Source organism: Oncorhynchus masou, chromosome 27, assembly GCF_036934945.1.
Source record: "Oncorhynchus masou masou isolate Uvic2021 chromosome 27, UVic_Omas_1.1, whole genome shotgun sequence".
Taxonomy (NCBI): Eukaryota; Metazoa; Chordata; class Actinopteri; order Salmoniformes; family Salmonidae; genus Oncorhynchus; species Oncorhynchus masou.
This window is the reverse complement of record NC_088238.1, coordinates 45,559,336-45,576,374: the sequence shown is the minus strand read 5'-3', so window position 1 is coordinate 45,576,374 and position 17,039 is coordinate 45,559,336. Positions and strand designations below refer to the sequence as shown.

The 17,039-nt window shown below is 39.7% G+C and overlaps 1 protein-coding gene and 1 pseudogene across 2 annotated transcripts; both read left to right on the top strand.

Moving 5' to 3' along the window:
- The first annotated feature begins 546 nt into the window (after positions 1-546).
- Positions 547-4,803, top strand: LOC135516284 (uncharacterized). Of its 2 annotated transcripts, none has more exons than XM_064940454.1 (6): positions 547-642; positions 2,827-3,195; positions 3,347-3,697; positions 4,035-4,151; positions 4,301-4,350; positions 4,511-4,803. In XM_064940454.1, exons 1-6 carry the CDS (start codon positions 618-620, stop codon positions 4,640-4,642), a joined length of 1,044 nt encoding a protein of 347 aa, XP_064796526.1. In that variant the 5' UTR covers positions 547-617; the 3' UTR covers positions 4,643-4,803. The 2 variants fall into 2 exon arrangements, with proteins under 2 accessions (XP_064796526.1, XP_064796523.1); XM_064940451.1 differs by lacking the exon at positions 547-642 and adding an exon at positions 2,592-2,673.
- Positions 4,804-12,343: 7,540 nt separating this feature from the next.
- On the top strand, positions 12,344-15,177 carry LOC135516282 (uncharacterized; annotated as a pseudogene).
- Positions 15,178-17,039: the final 1,862 nt, after the last annotated feature.

Sequence of the window (17,039 nt, the reverse complement as noted above, 5' to 3'; positions counted from 1 at the left end):
AGGGGGAGTTAGAAGTAAAAACACAACTGTTTAATGTTCGCAGAGGAGCAGTTGCATCTTTTGGCCTCTCTGAACTTAGATCTCTGTTGTGTGTGTCAGTGATGGTCATTTTTTTATAGGGTGACCCCGAGGGGCAAAGTACCCAGGAGCAGACAATTGTATTATACTGATCACTTATGAAGACAAATAAAGAGTTAAACCAAAATGGCCTTTGTCATGATGTTATTCCCCCCTCAGTATTTCCTGTCTTGGCTTTGCACTAATCACAGCCCCCTATTCTGAGAAGCACCTTATAAGGAGAATATGATGGGGTCTGAAGTAGGAGGGCCCAGTGAGGGTACGCATCACTTCCTGTGGTGTGAGTGACAGGAAGTAGCAACTCAGTGTAGAGTGAGACCTGCTGAGGTGAACATCACTGGGTCTCTCATAGACTAACACTGGGGGATGAAATGTCCCTTATGCTCTCTCAATGTCTCGCCAGATTTTCAGTCCACCTGCCAACAGATAGTATGGGGAAAATATTTGTGTGTAAGAGTAAATGCCTGGGTGAGGGTGGGGGCTCTTTACATACCTCTCTTCATCTGGATGGTAAACACCAGACCTGTCACAGCTGTTGAATGAAGAGGACCAAGTTGCAGCGTGGTGAGCGTACATATTATTTTTATTAGAAAAGATAACAAATACTACCAAATAAACCATGAAGCTAAAGGCTATATGCCAAAAGTCAACCCTCCCACAAAGACAGGTGGGAAAAGGGCTACCTAAGTATGGTTCTCAATCAGAGACAACGATAGACAGCTGTCCCTGATTGAGAACCCTATCAGGCCAAAACATAGAAATACAAATAATAGAACATAGAATACCCACCCCAAATCACACCCTGACCAAACCAAATAGAGACATAAAAGGATCTCTAAGGTCAGGGCGTGAAAAGACCCCTGCCGGTCAATTAGATTTGCAATGTCAAGAATACAAACCACAAGCTAAAATAATTTTCCAAACCATAAACTATGTAGGGTTTCCTAAACTATGGGTCCTGAGTTATGAAAATACATCTACTGTATAATCACACTGTCTTCTTATTGAGTCGTTGGCGGTTGATTTGGGTTCCGGGAGGACGGTCAATTTCTCATTTGGGTCTCGAACTGAAAAAGTTTAAGAGCCCTAAAGCATTCAACAAGAGGACAAAGTGCAGATAGAGATTGGCTGTCTCAATAGTTGTCAACTTTCCCTTCATGAAAAAAAATGGTTGTAACGGCGTTCGTCTGTTGAAGGAGAAGCGGACCAAAATGCAGCGTGGTGGTTACTCATGTTCTTTAATGAAAAGGAACTCGACATGAAATAACTTAAATATACAAAACAACAAACAGAACGTGAAAACCTATACAGCCTATCTGGTGACAACAAACACAGAGACAGGAACAATCACCCACGAAATACTCAAAAGAATAAGGCTGCCTAAATATGGTTCCCAATCAGAGACAACGAAAATCACCTGACTCCGATTGAGAACCGCCTCAGGCAGCCATAGACTATGCTAGACACCCCCAAGACAAAACACACCACAATAAACCCATGTCACACCCTGGCCTGACCAAATAAATGAAGACAAACACAATATAATACGACCAGGGCATGACAAAAGTATTGGTAACAATCAAAGGCTTGAAATTAAGCCAACTATCAGAACTCAGGATAAGACCCAGATGCAGACAGCCATAATCACAGATGTATATTGGCCCAAGCAGGGGGCAGGCAAAAGACAGGTCGAGGTCCGCAATCCAGGGCAGAGTCAGAAAGGTACAGAACAGCAGGCAGGCTCGGGGTCAGGGAAGGCAGAGGTTTGTAATCGGGTCAGAGTCGGGCAGGTACAGAACGGCAGGCAGGCTTGGGGTCAGGACAGGCAGTATGGTCAGAACCGGGGAAACAGAAACTTGAGAAATCAGACTAGACAAACTGGCAACAGACACAGAACACAGGTATAAATGCACAGGGGAAGATGGGTGACACCTGGAGGGGGGTGGGGACAAGCACAAAGACAGGGGAAACTAATCAGGGTGTGACACCAACAAATATATATTATATATTTATTATTATTATATTTATTATATTTTATTCAATGCTATTGCGGTTACAACTAATATGAGTATTTGTTTGTGGAGGCTTGTGATAAATTAAGAGCCAGAAATGCATCATTTATGCAGTGGTGTGTATATTTACATGATGGATTACTTTAACCCTTAGGCTGGGCTGGGTTGGCAGTATTAGCAGCACTAAAGATCATTCACTGTTTCCTTTCCAAACATCAAAAGAGAAATAATTTCAGTAAATGTTTAATTTCTCTCAAAAAAGAATGAGCCGTATCAAGCAAATATTTGATTTCCTTGATTTGATCCAGTTACTCTGACCTGCTTTAAAATGTATGTTTAATAAGTAATTCCTGAGAAGCTCAGACTACGGTGAGCCAGAGGACTCACTTCTAAGGTTTCAGTCAGCCAATAAAATCTCTCGTTTCAGTGTTCCCTCCTACTGCATGAAAGGTACATGTAAAGTGCCGTCCTATATTAGGCGCATATAAAGTGTCCCACTGTCAGACCCACACACTATACAGTGCAGAAGGGACTAATGTTACAATGATGAATAGAGAAGTATTTTTGTTTTACATCAACTTGTGTAAGTGTAAGACATTTTAATTGAGTTCCTTTTTTAATCATTTGTAGTATGCAGTTTGAATATGATAAGCGAAGTGGACGTTCTCTCTGTAATGCTAGAAATGGTTTATCTATGTCTTTGTCTTTGATCGATTTTGTTTGTTTGCTTTGACAGTTTGTGCTTTTACCAAAACAAACGTAATCCAACCAACCCCTGTGATGGTTGCTAAGCTGGGAGGCACTGTGACTCTCACCTGCTTTTGTCCGGATGAGTCGGTGACCAGATTTATTTGGTTCAAGCAGAGTTTTGGACAGAAACCCCTCCACATGGCATCATCTCTTTATGTTGGCCAAGATAGTTATTATTCCAACAACTTTATCAAGGACTTTACTGAGACCGAACGTTTGGGTGTGAGGAGAGGAGACTACAGCTATAACTTGACCATATCCAACACAGAGCCAGGGGACTCAGCTACATACTTTTGTTTTTCTTCAGACATCTATGAGCTCACATTTGGAGAGGGAACTGTTTTAATTGTCCAAGGTAACCAAACATTTGCATCTTCAATTTCAAAATGTGTGGTGCTGTATATTGGCATGATTGTACAACTGCTTCATCAAATGCTAGTGATGAATACATGGCTTTTCATGTTTTTCACCCGCTTAGTCTTACATTAGTTACTCACTCTCTTCAGACTCAGAGTCCAACATCATGTCTGTACTCCAGCAGCCTGTGTCTGAGACCGTCCAGCCAGGAGACTCTGTGACTCTGAACTGTACAATTCACACTGAGACCTGTGCAGGAGAACACAGTGTCTATTGGTTCAGACATGGCTCAGGAGAATCCCGTCCAGGAATCATTTACACCCATGGAAACAGGAGTGATCAGTGTGAGAAGATCTCTGAGGCTGGGTCTCCTACACAGAGATGTGTCTACAACCTCCCCAAGAGGAACCTCAGCTTCTCTGATGCAGGGACTTACTACTGTGCTGTGGCCTCATGTGGGGAGATTTTGTTTGGGAACGGGACCAAGCTGAACATTGACCGTATGTGATACTTCTGACATTCTGTTTTATAATAATCTATATAATCAAATGTCTTTAGATTGCAGGTAAGGTAACATTTGGATACTTTTGTTTTTCTATATCATTCAGATATCTTTGCTTTTCTATATCATTCAGATATCTTTGTTTTTCTATATCATTCAGATATCTTTGTTTTTCTATATCCTTCAGATATCTTTGTTTTTCTATATCCTTCAGATATCTTTGCATATGAGAGAAAATAAAAATATGACTCCGATCAGGCCGAGTCTTGTTGGTGTCTCTAACATTGTCATAGCTTTATCCCTCAGTGTCTCCATCCCTATTTGATATTTCACAGATGTTTGTAAGGAGGACCATCTTCTGTTCATGTATTGCCTTGGCGTAGCGTTGGGTCTGTGTGTCCTCCTCATCATTGTCCTTACTTGTGTTTTGTACAAGATGAGCAAGTGCATAGGTAAGCGACAATATTGTGCAAGATAAGAGTATGCTTATCAATTGTTGGTACAGTTACATTAGTTGAAATGTTTTGGTCAAAATTGGTCATAAACACTCTTCATTGTATTATGATAATAATTATATTGATTATTTGTGTTTGATTAAAAGGAAGCCAACTTCAGCCAAGTACTCCTGCAGTCCCCAGCCATGATAACCAGGTAACCTGATCTAACACTTGTTTAGTTGTTGCTGAATCAATGTATTTTTCCTTCAATCAATATACGAAAAAATGCATTTTATTAGTGGATTGTTTCACTATACCACAATATTTAGTATAATACCAAATATTTAGATTTTAATATTTGTTATTCCTCTCAGGATCAAGAGCCTGTTACTCTCCATTATGCCGCTCTGAACGTCATCCTCAAGAAACCAAAGTCCGGGAGACAGAGGAGCGCCATGGAGACAGACACTGTGTACTCTGGCGTGAGACGCCAAAACATGGACTGAAATGTCAACTTGTCCTCTTTAATAACTTGCATTGATTCTGTGTTTTCTACACTGTATGTTTGACTGTGGCTTTTTCATTGTAAGTTACAATTTCTTACAGCTCAATTTTATATTGATACTGATGTTCAATTTTGATCAATTAAAACATTAAACTGCTTTCATATGAAGGTATTGTTTGATTTTCTCATTCATTAAATATGTACAACATTTTCACCCACAGATTCAGTATGCAACAACCATATCAAGCCTATGCTCAATGTAAAACATAAGGTTGGTTGCATAATAACTGTAAATATGTATCTATTGCTGGCGTTTTAGCCTCTCAAACTGTCTTCTTTTAGCTGTATCCTGTATCACAGATCTCTGTGGTGTTCTGACTGCCCTGAATAGATGTTCCACTCACGTAAACTCAACTCTAACACCCAGCAATGACCATCAGTCCTCACCACACTCTTTTCACACACCATCAAAACCATGTCACTATGAGCCCAACTCTCTCTCTCTCCATAAGAACAGGCTGAACTAAAAATGGACTTCTTAGCTAAATATACTTTGAACCGAATTGACATGGTTGAGAGACTGATTTCAAATTTGACAACATTCACTTTGTAACAGAAGTTTTCACAAACCATGGACAAAATGTGAATATGTATAAGTGCACCTTGCAGAACTGCAATCCGTTTCTTTTTCAACAGGGAGCAGCAGTGAACGTGGAAGTCTCCACAACTGCCTCAACAGTAGAGTTGGCAGCAACTTGTAGAAGGGTTCAAAATGTCCACTAATTGGATGAAGTATCATTTACAACTTCACTTTCTGTGATAGTTCATGTTTGTAGCTGGAATAGCAGTCAAACAAATGCCAAAAAAGACAGTGTGTGGCTATGAATAATCTATATCAAGGTAATATAGTTATTAAATGCTTATTACACATCTCTAACATGATAGAAATAATTTCCAGCATCTTTAAATAGCAGCCACCAAACAGGCCAGGCAGTCGTCATCACTGGATCATGACTACTAACCTCAACATAGTTATAATAAAGTGTAGCTTAGTAACAAGGAGCAACAATCACTCAAAATGAAACAGGCAGTAGAGAACTGTATGATGAAGACAATGACTCGTGCTAGGGTGTGTCATTTTTTAACAATTAAAAAAAAGTCAGTAATGTCTTGAACTAGTTTTAGATGTGTTGATAGCATGACACTCACATCCCCCCGACACACAGCTAACAAGTTCACAGGTACTTGCAGTCTACTCTAAGTACGAGGCTATATCTATTCTTTGGTCAGGCCTGTTGGCCTTGTACACACAGGACCCTCCTCCCTGCTCTCTGTGTCTCTGTGGTTTTCAGCAGGATGTCTATTCTGGTGTCAGTCAGTTGTTTTCACATTTGTTATTGTTGTTCATGTTTCTACTGACAGCTTGCAGTCACAGCAAACCAGTTCTTTATAAACTTACTTGGATATATATAGTTATCTGAAATCAGTTACAAACCACAAAGAACTGCTAATGATCTCTCCAAGTTAAGCATCTTATGTCATAATACGGAACCATCTATACTATATATATCTGCTCAGGGGGAGGGGCTATTTTAAGATGATGTCATGGGAGAACTAGTACGTTCTCAATCAGACAAGTGTTCTAGGACAACTGCAGGGTTCTCTGTAAGGAGACCAATAGAGGAGGATCCTCCTTCTGATAGATTGCCTCCTATAAGAACCACACTAAGCAGACAGTGATACAGTGGATAAAGTATGTCATGTGAATTGGTTATATTACAAGACATGTTCAATATATAAGTCCAATCAGTGATGCACACTCAGGTATTACAATTCAGATAATGCATGTTTCTGTGAATGATAGGGAATGAGACTGACATACAATTGAATTGTTTTATTCTGTAGGTGTTTATCACCTGCTATATTGTAATTATTTCGCCACTATGGCCTACTTCTTGCCTTACTTCCCTTATCCTACCTCATTTGCTCACATTGTATATCGACATTTTATATTGTATTATTGACTGAATGCTTGTTTATTACATGTGCAACCCTGTGTTGTTGTTTGTGCCGCACTGCTTTGCTTTTTCTAGGCCAGGTCGCAGTTGTAAATGATAACTTGTTCTCAACTAGCCTACCTGGTTAAATAAAGGTGGAATAAATGATCACATATACACTCTCACTGCTCTACCCCTGTTCACTCTAATACATTTACATGATAGTAATTTAGAAGACGGTTTTATGCAGAGCAACTTATTGGAGAAAGTAGGGTTAAGCGCCTTGCTCTAGGTCACATCCACAGATTTTTCACTTTGTCGGCTCAGCGATTCGATCCTGCGACCTTTTGGTTACTGGCTCATTGCTTTTAACCACTAGACAAGACACTTTCAACATATTTCAGCCCTCCTATGGGTCATCTGGAGTACTGTAACTGTTGATAATAATAATAGTTTTCTTTCAAATACTTTAGGCACACTTGGTTTTGCTTGCCTTCTGCAATGGATGCAAGATAAATCAAGTGTAACTAAAGTAAGATTGAGAAAACAAATAGCCTACTATTTTGACCCTGAGGCTGTCCAGAGAGGTGAGAAAACAAAAGCCCTACTATTTTGACCCAGGTGAGAAAACAAAGCCTACTCTTTTGACCCAGGGCTGTACAGAGAGGTGAGAAAACTGACCCAGGGCTGTCCAGAGAGGTGAGAAAACAAAAGCCTACTATTTTGACCCAGGGCTGTCCAGAGAGGTGAGAAAACAAAGCCTACTATTTTGACCCTGTCCAGAGAGGTTATTTTTGACCCAGGGCTGTCCAGAGAGGTGAGAAAACAAAGCCTACTATTTTGACCCAGGGCTGTCCAGAGAGGTGAGAAAACAAAGCCTACTATTTTGACCCAGGGCTGTCCAGAGAGGTGAGAAAACAAAAGCCCTACTATTTTGACCCAGGGCTGTCCAGAGAGGTGAGAAAACAAAGCCTACTATTTTGACCCAGGGCTGTCCAGAGAGGTGAGAAAACCACAAACCACCAGACGAGTAAAACCTTCATTTACTTGCATTCTACAGCTTCCTGTGTCTGAGTCCAGCCAGTAGACTGTGTGACTATGTATGGTGCAATAGACCACAAGATCATGGTCGCCTGAATGAGAAGTCAACAAAGAAGATTGGGTCCAGTTCAACCAATCACCCACTAGCCCTTTGTTGTACACTTGGGTAGACTTTGTCCACTCAATATTTTATATTCAAAGGTGGTGTCACCGTTTACAATATTTCTAATTCTCAAACAAATCGGTAAGTTATCTAACGTTACCAAGGACTTCACTGGGACTAAACGTCTGAGTGTGAAGAGAGGACAGCTTTAACCTGACCATCTCTAAGACACAGTTAGGGGACTGAGCTACATACTAATGTGTTGCTATTGAAGTGGGCAAAGTCATATTTGGAGGAGCTGTTTTGATTGACAAAGGTAACCTAACTTACTTCTTTCTTTCAGATTTTCATTTTATATCCATGAAATTCTAAATATACATGACAAATTGTCAATAGATACATCTAGCAGGACAAAACCAGTTACACACCATAATCTTAATTTTCAATCTTTTCAGATTCCATAAGCATGTTTGTTGTACAGCAGCCTTTGTCTGAGTCAGTCCAGCCAGGAAACTCTGTGACTTTGAACTGTACATTACACACTGAGACCTGTGCAGGAGAACACAGTGTCTATTGGTTCAGACATGGATCAGGAGAATCCCGTCCAGGAGTCATTTACAGAATATCCCCACTAGGAACCTTCACCTCTCTGATGCTTGGATTTGCTACTGTGCTGTGGCCTCTTGGGGAGATACTGTTTGGGAATGGGACCAAGCGTGACATTGAAGGTAGGTGATATGGCTTGCTTCTTTGTATATATTTTACAAATCTACTGTGTAGAATATACATTTACTTGCTATTCTGAGCGTCCTCTATCAATGTTTGAATGTCCACAGGCCATAGCCTCTTCTCTTGGTGTACTGCCTGGATGTAGGATTGGCTTTCTTGTTAACTTCTCTGGAATATGTGGGACGCTAGCGTCAGGGAGCCAAATTCAAAACAACAGAAATCTCATAATTACAATTCCTCAAAATACAAGTATTATACACCATTTTAAAGCTAAACTTCTTGTTAATTCAGCCACAGTGTAGCTGATTTCAAAAAGGGTTTGCGGCGAAAGCACACCTTGCGATTATGTTAGGTCAGCACCTAGCGATAGAAAAACATAGGTACAGCCATTTTCCAAAGAAGGAGAGGTGTCACAAAAGACAGAAATAGTGTTAAAATTAATCACTAACCATTGATGATCTTCACCAGATGGCACTCCCAAAGTTCATCTTAATGTCCAAAAAAATAATTTGAAATTGGTGTGTTATATTCAGAAATCAAACAAACATCTGGTAAAAGTGCAGAGAGCCACATCAAATTACAGGAATACTCATCATAATCATTGATAAAAGATACAAGTGTTAAACACACAATTAAAAATACACTTCTCCTTAATGCAACCTCTGTGTTAGATTGCAAAAAGGCTTTACGGCGAAAGCACACCTTGTGATTATGTTAGGTCCGCACCTAGCCTCAGAAAAACATACAGCCATTTTCCAAAGAAGGAGAGGTGTCATAAAACTCAGAAATAGTGTTATAAATATTCACTTATCTTTGATGATCTTCATCAGAATGCACTCCCAGGAATCCCAGTTCCACAATAAATGTTTGTTTTGTTCGATAAAGTCCATAATTTATGTCCAAATACCTCCTTTTTGTTTGCACATTTTGCCCAGTAAACCAAATTCACAATGCGCGAGCACTTAGTTCAGACAAAAAGTGCAAAAAGTTCTATTACAGTTCTTAGAAACATGTCAAACGATATATAGAATTAATCTTTAGGATGTTTTTAACATAAATCTTCAATAATGTTTCAACCGGAGAATTCCTTTGTCTTTAGAAATGAAAAAGAACGGACCTCGCTCTCGCGGCCGAGCGCATGACTTAGCTCATGGCATTCTGCCAGATCCCTTAGTCAAACAGCTCTTATTCGCTCCCCCTTCATAGAAGAAGCCTGAAACAAAGTTCTAAATACTGTTGACATCTAGTGGAAGCCTTAGAAAGTGCAATATGACCCCATAGACACTGTATATTGGATAGGCAATCACTTAAAAAAAAACTACAAACCTCAGATTTCCTACTTCCTGGTTGGATATTTCCTCATGTTTTTGCCTGCCATATGAGTTCTGTTTTACTCACAGACATCATTCAAACAGTTTTTAGAAACGTCACAGTGTTTTCAATCCAAATCTAATCTAACTAATTATATGCATATTCCAGCTTCTGGGCCTGAGGAGCAGGCAGTTTACTGTGGGCACCTTATTCATCCAAGCTACTCAATACTGCCACCCAGTCACAAAGAAGTTAATCCTGATCATTGTCCTTGCTTGCATCACGTACAAGATGAATCAGAGAAAGTGTCTGCAGTGCAGAGGTAAGTGACAACCTTTTAGAAGTTGCTCTTCTTTAACATTACCGTCTACAGATGTATCTGCATGGGAAGAAGGAGTTGCATCTTCATCTTTGATGTGTTTCTTTTCAGGATCCGTCTCTCTGACACCATGTCCAGCAGTCTCTTCTACAGATGCAGGGGTAAGTAGAATTCCTTACATTTTGTATTACCATAGAAATATGTATGGAAATGTTTATGTTAAATAATAACACGTTATTATTTCCCCCTCCCACCTTTATAATTGTTTCTCACAGGACCGAGATGGAGACAGTCTCCATTACGTAGCTCTGAATCTGAGCAACAAGAAGAACAGGTCTAGAAGACAGAGAGGTCACATGGAGACAGTGGTGTATGCTGGGATCAGACAGTAGAACTGGATGAATGAAACAGTCCAATGAATTCTCTGTTTATCAACTCCCACTTTATTAACATTATTATCTGTATTACTGTAACATATAATTACTGTAGCTACTTGAATTAATTGCATTGCTTCTCTGCCAAACTAATTTCAAATAGACTTGCTTGTGACAAGATGAATAAAGCATTTTACAACAGTCAAGACAAAGGAAGTTGAATGTATTTATTAAGGCCATACTCAGGATCTTTAAAGACGCAATATGCAGAAATCACTATGCCATTTCCTGGTTGCTAAAATTCTAATAGTTCACCTAATTTCAGTTTATGTGACAAAATAAGCAATGCATAGTGTAGAGAATCATTGTACCATCTAAACCCCTGTGAAATATATTTTCAATAACCAAAAATATTGTATTTTCAACTGTTTAAAGCTGGTGTACAAAACCAAAGTAAAAGACGCAAAAACTCAACTTAAGAACGGGAAGCTTAGAAATAGAGACCATAGAACAGATCTACCACTTAGACTTGCTTTCAATGAAAATTAAATATCTATAACCTACATTTCTATGTGAATTTGGCCGGTTCACACAAAAAGTTACACATTGTTGCTTTAAGAACAGGAAGCATAGATATAGCGCACTTATAACAGATCTACCGCTTCTTAATTTTTGCTGTCAATGAGAATGACAGATATATAACTCACATTTCTAAGTGAATTTGGTAAGTTTGCTTAAAAGTGATGTATTACAGCTTTAATTTGAAGTGTTAAACCGTTCTCATGCCACTAACACACCCTCAAACACACAGCAACATATTTACAGTTACTCTGCGGTCTTGAATGAACACGAGATGAGGATGTATCTGAGCTTTGTTAGGGCCTGCTGGCTTTATACACAGGACCTTCTGCTGTCTTTCTTTCTTTCTTTCTTCTCTCTCTCTCTCTCTCTCTCTCTCTCTCTCTCTCTCTCTCTCTCTCTCTCTCTCTCTCTCTCTCTCTCTCTCTCTCTCTCTCTCTCTCTCTCTCTCTCTCTCTCTCTCTCTCTCTCTCTCTCTCTCTCTCTCTCTCTCTCTCTCTCTCTCTCTGTGGTTTTCAGCCGGATGTCTCAGAACTCTTAGCTCTCTCATACTGTAGGTTATACTACTTGCCCTTCAAGTTGACCATTGTAACATCATTAAACCAACTTTTTTGATGAGGCAGCTAACCTAAACATAGTCGACTGAAATCTGTGAAAAAACACAATGAGCTATTTATTAGGTAATTTCACCTAGATCTGTAGTTCTTAGTCAAACACAACACAGTTTTAACTGTGAAGTATTATCATCACCTATAGGCCTATTGCCTCCTCAATAACAAAATCATGGGAAGGGATTCTACCCATCCAATCCAATTGAGTGTAAGTTCTGAAATGTAGATTTTTTTTCAATAGATGTTTTTTGTGTGAGGTGAAGTGACTGTGTGGTGGCAGAAGCCCTAGTGGATGACAGTGTCATTGCATGCATGTTCCCAAAAAGGTCACAACTATCAGTCTCTTGACGTAGACAACAGGAGATGTAGTGGTAAAGAATAAGGAATGCCAAACTTGAATGATTATAACTACATTTGTACTAAATATTTAAGGATAAGAATATACCTATAATGAAATATGTGTGTGTCTGATTCAGTCCAGCCTGGATACTCTATGACTCTGTACAATGTGAAGAAGATTTACGCAACGGAATAAGGCGTCAAAAAAAATGATGGGTCCAGTTCGACCAATCACCTGTAACTCCATTGTTCAAGTGCTGTCTACATTGGTGGACTTTTTCCACTCAAGACAAGTTGTGAGGAGGATGACAACTTCAAAGAGGATCACACTGTGTCTGATATTTCCACTTCTTGTAGAGATGGGTAAGTCCAACTTTTATATATCTCTGCTTATGAGATGTTCGCCCTTGATTTGGATGCATGAGATATTACATGTAATACTTTACAGACACTTTGAATATTCTAAGTTGTATTTGGGGTAAGTAACAGCAAATATACTGTATTGTTCATGTTCTTTATTAGATGTGGTAGCTGGAACTGAATCCTCATCCATACTTCAGGACAGTGGTTTCACATCAGCCAAAGTTGGAGACGCAGTGATTGTGCACTGCTTCTATAAAGGCCACATGGACATGCATTTCTCCTGGTACAAGCAACCCTTTGGAGATAAGCTTCAACTCTGCTCAACTGTCTATAAGTTTGACAGGAACGCAACCTTTTACCATGAGTTTAAGGATAACCCTCGATTCTCAGTGGAAAATGGCCAAGAAAAGAATCATCTAAGGATCTCAGACATGCAGCTCTCTGATTCAGGCACATACTACTGTGGAAGCTCTTATGGCAACAAGGTGGAGTTTGGAGACGGAGCCATTCTCATAGTAAAAGGTACGTTTTTGTAAACCTAAATGTACATATATGCAGTGTAAATATGAGGTATTATCTTATTCAGATGAGATGTTGAGTTTGAACACTTTCTACAGTAATACTCCAGAGATTCAATGGGTTTATTGAACTTCTTGTCTGGTTCAGGGTCCGGAAACATGATTGTGCTCCAGCAGCCTGTGTCTGAGTCAGTCCAGCCAAGAGACTCTGTGGCTCTGAACTGTACAATACACACTGAGACCTGTGTAGGAGAACACAGTGTCTATTGGTTCAGACATGGCTCAGGAGAATCCCATCCAGGAATCATTTACACCCATGGAGACAGGAGTGATCAGTGTGAGAAGATCTCCTGAGGCTGGGTCTCCTACACAGAGCTGTGTCTACAACCTCCCCAAGAGGAACCTCAGCCTCTCTGATGCTGGGACTTACTACTGTGCTGTGGCCTCATGTGGGGAGATACTGTTTGGGAATGGGACCAAACTGGACATTCAAGGTAAATACCATTTGATCTGTAAATATCCCCAACAAAACTGTATATTCATGCAAACAGCCTACCTCCAAATGATCCCATACATTTGTCTCAACAAGCTATACAATATCATCATCAGCTTTTGATGCCATACTTTACTGTTTGATGATCTTCCTAAGCGCTCATGAACACAATATGAATTCTCTGATACCCTTTCCACAGTTCCAGAGCATCATCCTCCATTTGATCTGAGTCCTACTGTTCTGGCCTTGGTCATCTCCAACATCATTCTGGGGATAGTGACCCTTCTACTTGTCTGGGCTCTGTGCAAGACTCTGAACAGAGATAGCAGAGGTATTACTTTATATCTAATGTATCCAATGTATGTAATGTTATAGCTGATGTATCTAATGTTTCATGCATATCTATGCAATGTACATTCTGTAAAGATTAATTAAATGTCCATCATATAAGCACTGTTAATTAACTACATGAGGTTAAAAAGAGATGGGATTGTCATAAAAAATAATAGCTGGCCATCCTCTATTTCAATCTCTTTGAAGGGAGGACTGATGTCCCAACATCCCACGGCAATCAGGTAAATTTGTCAACATTTATAAATATAGTATGTTTTTAGTTTTTACAAGAAACTGCCATTTAACTTGCCTTACAGCTAGAAGTCAGCTTATTTGTACTTTTTATGTTAAGTTTTCTTGGAAGTAGTAGGTCACTGTACTAGATGTAGCCTACTTATTTTTGTTCATTTTTCCATGGAACTTCTGTCTCTGTTCCGCTGACTGTCAGGTCATTGTAGTGGGTGTACAGTCTGAACAGTCATGTCTTTTGTAGAGTTTTCTTCCACAGGAGAATAGAAACATTATATAGTAGAACATGCTGTCATCATAATGTATTTTCTCATGGCTCCACCCCCTTCAGAATCAAGACAGTGAAGTGTTGAACTACGCAGCTGTCAGTTTCACCCCCAAGAAGAAGTCCTCCTCTAGAACAGCAAGAGAAAAGACCAGCAGAGAGGATGCAGTATACTCTGATGTCAGATACCTTCAGCAGCAGTGAAATATCACCACTGTCACAAAGACACCAAGAAGAAATATTACTATTTATAGCCTAATAGAACTGCTTTTAGTAACAAAAAAATAGTATGGATTTTTCAATGTAACAAAGAAACTGTCATTTTAACATGGTCTGTATGCTGGATGTATATAATGATCCTGTAATGATCATAAAATAGCCATAACCTTTTACAGCTTTTTATTGTAAGAAATCATCTGATAGAGAATCCCATTTTTGCTGTATGACTGTGTGTTTTTAACATAATAAACCGTTCATTTATACACTCCCTTCATCTCTATTCTCTGTCTACAGAACATCTCTGCCACCACAATTACAAATATACAATATTATTAAAGTAATAGCAGTTTAGCTGAATATGTGTCAGGCTCCATCACACCATGAGAAATGGAGGAACACCAAGACACATCTATTTCTTATCACAGATGAAGTGCTTTTTTATTTAACTGTTATTTAACCAAGTTTAGATTTACTGAGATACAAATACATTTTTCAGGAGAGACCATGAGAATCACTCTGACTCCACATCCCGAACACAGATAAACATGTATATGATTTACAATAAATGCTCTCTTTGTAAGAAGTGCAGTGTGGGTTTACACACCTACCAGGCAGTAGTGGTGCGTGGGTAAAAACACTTTGGAAGCCAAGCCATATTACAACCTATGTTTTGTGATAATTGCGTTGTTTTCTCTAGAGCCTGTTAATTCATATGCTTTGCGACTGTGATATATAGGCCTAAAGGCCGAGATAATAAGAAGAGATAGTGGCAGTGTTAAGTCGACCTCACCTTTGTTTAATCACAAAACCGCATAGCAGCCTCTGTCCAGTGAAGTCCACAAAGAATATTGAATGTTCAGTAACAGACAGTTACATGACCTACAGTACGCTCAAGCAAGTTAATGTTTCTGACACTTAATGACCACTAAACAGCTATTGATTTAGATCCACGGAGAGTTACCGCAAGAAAACAGGAGCTGCCTTCTCTATTCCAGTACCATTTCAACCTCAACATTTCAACATGATCAAACCACCTCTGCTTAGTCTAATACAGTTGGAACTAAAAGATACCAAAAACTGTTGTGTCCAATAAACGTAAGCTACATTAAATATGATGTGGCTGTCCGTGGTTCTGATTTCTGTGTGTGTGTGTATGTGTGCGCGTTCGTGCAAGTACAAAAACAAGTTTACTAACCTTGTAAAGAAACGCCTATGCCATCCTCCTCTCTTTCATGTTGATTAAACAGTCTATCACTCTGTCATACACTCTGTAATTTTTTGTTGTCCTACTGAATGCTACCTGGCTAAATGCTTGCTCGTTAGCCAAACTTCCATTCATGGGCAAAGTTAGCTCGTTAACATTAGCCTTCTACATCTAGCTACATATTGAACTTCCATCCTCTCAAGCAAGGGGCATAACAATGTATGAATTAATGGTAGCATTAGAATCACCGTTTTAATTATTGGCTAGTATGGAGAATTAAGTAAAACCACAAGTCCAAATCCCTATCTCCATCCATTGCTAATTTCGGAAAGGGACAATTTTAGCCAGCTGGCTAGCTAGCAACCGGAGGACAACAACACATCAAGACACAACAATCAATGACATATACTCTCAATGGGATTTGATAAAAGTGACAACAAATCCAAGCTGGCGTCAGCCAGGCTTCCCCAAAAATGGACTATTAAAATGTATCTTTTGTCTTTTTGTGTTGCATCATTTTCCGTCAATTCGCAAGAGGCTGAATGTACCTCACAGGACAAAGCATCCAAGCGAACGAAACAGTGCCCCTCTGTGTCTGTACGGCCTTCCTTGGCATCCAGAAATACACACCACTGCTACCAGGAAGGGTGTGATTCAATGTATCCCCACCAATCAGAGAAAAAAGGTTCCTTTCTCTGTAACTGTCAGGCAAGAAGCCTAGTGATCACAGTACTGCACCAGTCCATTTGGTTCAGGGCAGGCGAGAGTAACCACTCAGGATGGACTGCAAGATGACCCCACTATTCATCTGTATGGTGATTCTGCATCTCACTGTATGTGCATATCTAGACTTCCTACTCCATTTCTCCTCTGTTTCAGTAGCTATTTACTGTAAGATAACTGATGCTGTCCTGTACCTTGACTCAACTTATTGACTTGGCTTTACTGTAACTATTATGGAAATTGGGACATGAGTTGATACATTTACATCAACATGAGCCCTTTACCTCTGAATGATTTACCCCATGGGCAAATATTTCCATCTCCAAGTATGTCCTCTGTCCTGTGTGTTCTAGATGGTACCATGCATCTCATTGTATTTCAGACTGTGCTGACCGAATCGGTGCCCGTAGGGGGACCTGTCACTCTGGAGTGCTTCTCCACAGTAGACTCAGTGTTATCCTGGATATCTCTGAAACACACCGGGACAAGGACTTGCACCCAGGACTTGCACCCATGTCACAGCCTACTATGTGTCAATTCCAGGCAATTCCAGGGAATCCAAAAGTGCAATTCCAGGGAGATTTTGCAAAGATGTCTCGTTTTGAGCTGCAATGGATGATTTGAGTTT